Genomic DNA, 7,695 nt, shown 5'->3' with positions numbered 1-7,695 from the left:
CTTGAATATAGGCGTGATCCGTATAGGCCTGGTGGTGACAACTCCAGTGCCCCGTTTTATTGTCCTCACTGTGAATCGTCTGATTTTAATAACATGACGGTGTATTTGTTTTATCCAACAAATAAGACCAAAAAGTAAATTAATTGGAAGAAAATGGGCCGCATGCTATAGATGAAGCCTAATTCTTGAAATGGGCATTTTTGGTTCCGGGGCTCTTTCTGATGCAAAAAGGGGCGGGATGGATATTTAGATGAGCCGGAGTGACAGCCCCAGTTCCCCCAAACGCTTCGTGCTCTGCACGCGCGCGCTCGCGCTCGCGCTCGCGCGCGTGCGTGTGCGTGTGCGTGTGTGTGTGTGTGTGTGTGTGTGTGTGTGTGTGTGTGTGTGTGTGTGTGTGTGTGTGTGTGTGTGTGTGTGTGTGTCCTACTCCATCGGCTCCGTCCCTCCAACTCCTCACATAGCGGTGCGTTCTAAAAACACCGGACGCTAGGGATCAAGACGCACGCCACCCAGCCACTATTGGGCTCGTTGACAAACCTAACGGTGTTCTGCAACAAAGAGGGCTTTGGAAGGAGGACTTTTTTTCACTCGCCTCGCCGGTTATTGAGTCGATTGTTTTGACCGCTTTTACTCGCCCTGTGCCCCTTCCCCCTTCCCCTTGTGCGCATTTGCCCCCCTTCCTGGTTTGGATCGGCCGTCTACCCCCACGCGCTGCCATGTCCTATTCTCAGGGTTACCTCTACCAGCCCCCGGGCTCTCTGGCTCTATATTCATGTCCGGCTTATGGGGCCTCGGCTCTGGCTGCACCGCGGAATGAAGATCTGGCGAGGTCGTCATCCGGATCAGCATTCAGCCCGTACCCGGGATCGGCTGCTTTTTCCGCCTCGGCCAGCTCGGGCTTCTCCAGTCCACTGTCGTACTCCACAGACCCTGCCACGGGATTCCCATCATACATGGTAAAGTATGGTGATCTTGCAAGATGAATTTCCGAGGGAGTCATGCGGATGCAGACGACCGCAAAGAGCGCATTTGTCTTGCTTAATTCTCTATTCTATAACTATGACGCAATTTATCCGTTCAAGGTTGTTGCCCATGTCCGTGTCTGAAGATCATCTTAATTTTAAATGGGAATTTAAAGCAACATTTGCGAGCTGTAATTACTTAGCATTCAATGCGCAGCTAATTATGTAAAACTGAATACCCAGCGAGGGTATTGATTTAAGCTTTCTTCTCTCAGAAATTACTTTATGGGTCAGGGGAAATTAATACAAAGCACGCAAAGGCACTTTCTTGCTCGGCAGCTGTTAAAGTCGTTAAAATCACATTGGGACGCGAAATGTTGATATATTATACTGGGAAGTGAAAAGCTAATAGGGCAGTCTCCTCGAAGCGTTGTAGAAAGCTGTGAATAGATTTTGTGTTTCTTTTACTGTATTATTTCTGCCATACGTTAGTATTTTATGGGTTGTCGGCAATCAAATATATAGTGATAATAATAAATGTGGAAATTGACTGACTTGGTTGATGAAATTAATTACAATTATTTGACAGCGATTCCTGTTATGTTTGCATAACTAACATGCATGTCATAACATTTCAATGACACACATGTCGTTATGCACTATTTACACATTTTGTAAGAGTGTCATCCGTTATTTATTTATTTTTGTGTTTTTTTTCGAATCGACTAAAGTTGAATGAACAGAGCACATTGATGTTTTATATTTTTTTCCCGACAATGACATGGTAGAATAATGTCATCAGTTTTCATCTTGACATCAGTTTTATCAACAAATTAGGTAATGGTGTCGTTGGAAAACAAGGCTAAAAATGACACTTCGGTTGTAATGAAAGCGTGTTTCCCTTCCAGAGCTCTCCGTATGAGGCACACACGACGGGCATGGCTGGGGCGTTAAGTTATCACCCATACGGGGGCCCGGGGTACCCCTACCAGCTCAACGACCCGGTTTACCGAAAGAACGCCACTCGGGACGCCACAGCCACCCTGAAAGCCTGGTTGCAGGAGCACAAGAAGAACCCTTACCCGACCAAAGGGGAAAAGATCATGTTGGCCATCATTACCAAGATGACCCTGACTCAAGTCTCCACTTGGTTCGCCAACGCCAGAAGGAGACTCAAGAAGGAGAACAAAATGACTTGGGCGCCCAGAAATAAGAGCGATGACGAGGATGAGGAGGATGGCAACGGAGAGAGGAAGGATGTGGAGCGAACCGAAAAGAATTTGGACAACAGCGAAGCTTCGGCCGAGGATGAAGGTGCATGCGCTGGACAAGTCGTGAATGTAATATAGAACGATTTGGGAAACACTGCTGTTTTTCCAACCGCTCACAAAATGACTTCATCATTCATCAATATATTTTCGATAACACAAATCTAACTGACTAGTTATTATTTAATGAGACGTCCTCTTCAGAATAACTTGAATGCGACGGAAATTACGAATTAAATTAAACAAGGTCATCTGATTAAATTATGATAAATATACATTATAATGATGATAATTTGTGACTTTGAGCTTAAATTGAAATGCAAAATGTACACATTGACATGAATTAAAACGAATGGACTGTAAAATAAAAAAACTTAATATCAATAGCTGCGAAAATAAGCAAATGGTTACCATGGTTGTTTATATCATGTAAATAACCTATTCTGAAAAGACTGAAATACATTTGAAATTGCCCACCACCACCCGCACCAACACTAAGCACTATAAAAATTATTAAATATTAATACCCACGCCACATTTATTGATTAAATTGACTATATATATATATATATATATATATATATATATATATATATATATATATATATATAAATGTGTATTCTCATACCCCGACATTGTTGAAAAAAAATAAAGAGCACACACATACATGTGTGTGTGTGCGTGCGTGTGTGTGTGTGTGTGTGTGTGTGTACCATAATCGTTCCATCGTGTTTTAAATGTTTCTGAACATTGTTTCTGCAGGTATTAGTTTGCACGTGGACACTCTGACGGACCACTCGTGTTCTGCCGAGTCAGACGTGGAGAAGGTGGTGTGTCGGGTGGGAGATTTGGGTTCTGATCAAGCCCAGGACAAATGCGAAGATGACGTGGAGGAACAGAACCACGCCTCTCGCTTTCGTCTCTCTCCCAAATCAGTCACAACCTCACCTCTGATGGGAGTCGAAGCGCCCGTTTTCAATCATCAGCACCATCACCTTCATTACCTGCAACATCTTCAACGCGAGGATTTAGTTCGGAGCCTCGGCATGTGCAACACAATTCACGCCAATAAGACCTGCCTTGAAAGCCGACCGGCCATCGGGGCTTCTCAGAACCCCAAACCCAAATTGTGGTCGCTCGCGGAGATTGCTACCTCAGATGCAAAAGAGCAATTGGGGCAACCAAACTGCTCCTCCTCGATATCCACCAGCGGGGGGCTTTTGACTCCCTCGACTCCCTCCGCGAACTCCCCGTCTGCCACTTCACCCTCGCTATACGCGACCCCTTCCCTCGTCGGAAGACCTATTTATTACACGTCGCCCTTTTACAGCAATTACACAAACTATAGCAACTTTAGTCCACTGCAGGGCCAGAGCATTCTGCGCTACTCCAACTCCGGGGTAAGTCTGGCTGCTGCAGCAGCCGCCGCCGCTGCTGCCGCCGCAGCCAACGAAGGTCTCGGCTCGCATCTGGCTCCGGACTCTATCACGCAGCTGAAGCAACTCAGGCCCGACTCCCCCCTGCTTAAAATAAACTTAAATCAAACTACAGGTATTGGTGTGAGCGAGCAGCATCAAAAACATTACAGACTTGCAAATTTGGAGCCAAAAAAAGGCACTTAAAACTGAGATGGGACGCACCTCAAGCATTTTGAGAATGCCATTTCGAAAACGACACCACATACTCAGTGGTTTGAAACAGATTGCTTGTTTCTAAACGAATACCATTTTTTTTTACTCATATTTTCATTCATGAGATCAATGTTATTTTTCGATTAATATATATTTTTCCTTCTGAATTGCACAGCATACGAACGACCATGCGTATTTAATTTAGACATGATTTGAGTATACCGTAAGCAAAAACCTGGCTGTATTTGGTGCATGTCCTGCGGGTTCCCATTTGATGTGCCAGTGTGCATGCACAAGCCAGTGTGAATCAAACCAAGAAGGCAAAGTGAACCACGCCCAAATGTGCTCGTGTGCAACAGGAGAGTGTACTCAAACTTGGGTTTTAATTGCACTTGGGTGCACTTTTACAGTTTGTTTAATTGCTTTCATCAGCTATATACATGCCGATATGTAAATGCATTTACTCTACACCTACGTTATCGGTGAGAATGCACGTTTGAATTTACATGGTTTGGAACATAATCATGGAATTACTATATTTAGTGTCCTGTAGTTTTTTTTTCTTTCTGAAATGCGATTGGCCCGCACGCCGTTTTTATGTTTATTTCCATCTTCTGCAGGTAGGTGTCACAATTGCTTGGAGTTTAAAGGCAGAGTCGGAACCACCTCTTAATGATTTTAACACCTTTTTTTTCTCCCGCTAAAGTTATCCAGTGCCACCATAAAATGGAACTTTTTGTTGCTGATTGCTTTGCCCCACTTGACAGTACACGTTTGAAATAACATTTTTGCCTTTTCTTTGTTACTTTATATGATGCATAACTTCTAATTTGACATATTCTAAGTTTATGTTTTCTCAATACACGTGACCATCGGGTTATATCTCAGGTTCCCCTAGGTTTGCTACTTCACACTGTATTTATGTGTGAAAATATAATTTCGATTTTTTAATAGGGTGGGGGGACGGTTAAGGATAAGCAAGAAGAAAATATGTGAGTACTTCGAAGTGGAATAGACTACATTTGATATTTATTTTTGTAAATGGTGGCGGACTTATGCCTTTAATGTATGCAAGTTGTATTGCAAAAAAAAAAAAAGACAGACCAACAACTGACGTCTGTTTTTCTGTATATATATATATATATATATATATATATATATATATATATATATATATATATATATATATATATATATATATATATATATATATATATATATATATATATACCACAATCTTGTTGAGGATTAGGCCTACACCTGATAATTTATATAATTGTAAATTGAAATAAAAAATGAACACTGGTGAAATATTGTACTGGTTGTATCAGCTATTCAAAGAAACAAATATTAAACTGCTTTCTCAACTTGTACAATTTCAAGCGTATTTATTTTCAAGACTATTTAGATAGATAGATAGATAGATAGATAGATAGATAGATAGATAGATAGATAGATAGATAGATAGAGAGATAGATAGATAGATAGATAGATAGATAGATAGATAGATAGATAGATAGATAGATAGATAGATAGATAGATAGATAGATAGATAGATAGAGAGATAGATAGATAGATAGATAGATAGATAGATAGATAGATAGATAGATAGATAGATAGATAGATAGATAGATAGCAGTGACGTGCAGTCAGTGGAGGCAGGTGAGGCAGTGCCTCACCTGTCATCATGGAAAGCTGTCATGGAAATATCAAATGAAAAAATAAATTAAACAGTTAGATGTATTTAGTGATTTGTACTTTAAAGTTCTTGTCCATTTAACTTCACCGTTTTAGGATTTTTTTCAAAATCTTTGAATTTTCACATTTACCGTTCAAATACGAAGTAGAGACGAGCGGTGACGTCATTGATGACGTCAGTGCCTCACCAGCCATGAACCTCACCGCACGTCACTGATAGATAGATAGATAGATAGATAGATAGATAGATAGATAGATAGATAGATAGATAGATAGATAGATAGATAGATAGATAGATAGATAGATAGATAGATAGATAGATAGATAGATAGATAGATAGATAGATATGTGACAAGTGTCACATGCAGTGACTGTCTTGAGCTCCACATTGCTGCCGTCTTAATAATACCAGATGTGTGTATGTGTCTTTTTATTTCTTTTATTTCTGCAACACAGTATAGCAGAAGGCAGTGGTGGGGCGTCAGAGCAAGCAAGGCCTTCTCTGCTGGCCTAACATAATCAGACATCATTATCATAATTATAATAAAAGTCAATTTCATTAAAAAAAGTATTTTTTCTAAATATATATATATAATTATTCTACATACTGTTTTCTTGATGTTATATTATATCCATTTGGTTATGCTCCTTTCAGTGTTGTAGTTTTAGGTCAGAGCTAGCTTGTGTCGACAGGATGTATGAAATCTGACCGACACCTTCAGAATCAACAGTGAGGGCATCTGTGCGCTGTACATGAACGGGCACATGTAGTTGATATATAGTTGCGATAGCCAATCAGATCATGACTTGGCACAGTAAGGCCACCTAGAGGGCCTCGCGTTGAACATGACATGTACGCGTCCTGTGATTGGATACTCACTTTACCTCAACCCTCAGCGGAGGCAGCGCTATGCAAATCAACCAAGCTACAACAGATCAGACTCGGAAACTTTAGCAGAAAAACCAAGTATATCTACTCGCTTTTTTAACCCACAATGGCTGAAGGAGAGGACAACTCGCTGTCGCATGTAGGCCTATTCTCAAGTACAAATGAAAAAGATTTGTTTACTTTTATTTTCAACAAATAGTTCGTTTTGTGAACGTCTTGTTGTTTTTCTTATATTAAACTGACATTTTGTAATTTAGCATAAAATCTTGTTAAAGATTGCATATTCTTGGTAGACTTAATAAAACTTAGTGGACAAATGATTTTAAATTTCTTTTTATTTTTAAGTGTTTGCAGCATCACGTATAGTGACAAGTTCTAATTGCTGATGCAGATTTATTGATGTGTAATTGCTCCGGAAAATAGCCTGTGTTGTAGACGATTAAGGTGATGCCACGCCCAGTACTGCGTGCGTGTGCTTTTGTAAATGATATCTCCAGCCGTTGTGTCATAAATTATGGTATTACGAGGGATATTTGTTCAAGTCGGACTAAGTAGGACTTCACTGAAGGCCTAGGTTTGAAATGCACGGACCGCCACTGGCAGAAAGGATGGGTGAAGTCGCATGGGTTTCGTCTTGTGATTAACATAAGTCTCGTCCAAGTAGTTCTGAATATGCAAAACTGTTTTTGATACGTTTCAATCGAAGGTGCAAAGTTAATTTATTGAAAAATGGAATCACTTTCAACATTCAAAACATATTATTACACAACAAAATACTCAACCTCAATAATATCTACTTGTGTTAAACTCAGCAAAATCATCGATGGATTGTCCTGACCCTGCACTCTACAAACTCACCCTTTCCTTCACGTGCAAACAGTACACGTGTATCGTTGCCAAGCACACAGTTGAAATGTGCATACTCGGCACGGCAGCCAATCAGAAGCATGCTTTGTGCTTCGGACTTTCCAGAGCGTTATAAGGTCTGCATTTGCATATCATTTTCCAAAGTAGATGCACAGAACCTCAGCCCCAGAAGAAAGATTCAAAAGAAGCTAACAAAATGTATGACGCTACAAAACGTAAATGTACATTTTCCCGTGACTGTAAAGGGGACTTGAGAGTTTTGAAAGGCGTTTAGAAATTAAATGTATTATCAAAAGCATTGTGGAAAGAGGAGTTCACGTGGCTTGTAGCAAACAACACAATGGAGCAAAATCATCAGCAAGGGATATTTACCATAAATT

At 40.5% G+C, this 7,695-nt stretch overlaps 1 protein-coding gene across 1 annotated transcript; it reads left to right on the top strand.

Moving 5' to 3' along the window:
- Positions 1-453: 453 nt before the first annotated feature.
- Positions 454-4,944, top strand: irx2a (iroquois homeobox 2a). Its single transcript, XM_088998659.1, has 3 exons — positions 454-956; positions 1,871-2,276; positions 2,993-4,944. Exons 1-3 carry the CDS (start codon positions 717-719, stop codon positions 3,850-3,852), a joined length of 1,506 nt encoding a protein of 501 aa, XP_088854785.1. The 5' UTR covers positions 454-716; the 3' UTR covers positions 3,853-4,944.
- Positions 4,945-7,695: the final 2,751 nt, after the last annotated feature.

This window comes from Hippocampus bargibanti, linkage group LG06 (assembly GCF_051943395.1).
Source record: "Hippocampus bargibanti isolate YZ-2025 linkage group LG06, ASM5194339v1, whole genome shotgun sequence".
In the NCBI taxonomy this organism is placed as follows: Eukaryota; Metazoa; Chordata; class Actinopteri; order Syngnathiformes; family Syngnathidae; genus Hippocampus; species Hippocampus bargibanti.
This window is presented reverse-complemented; position numbering and strand designations above follow the sequence as displayed.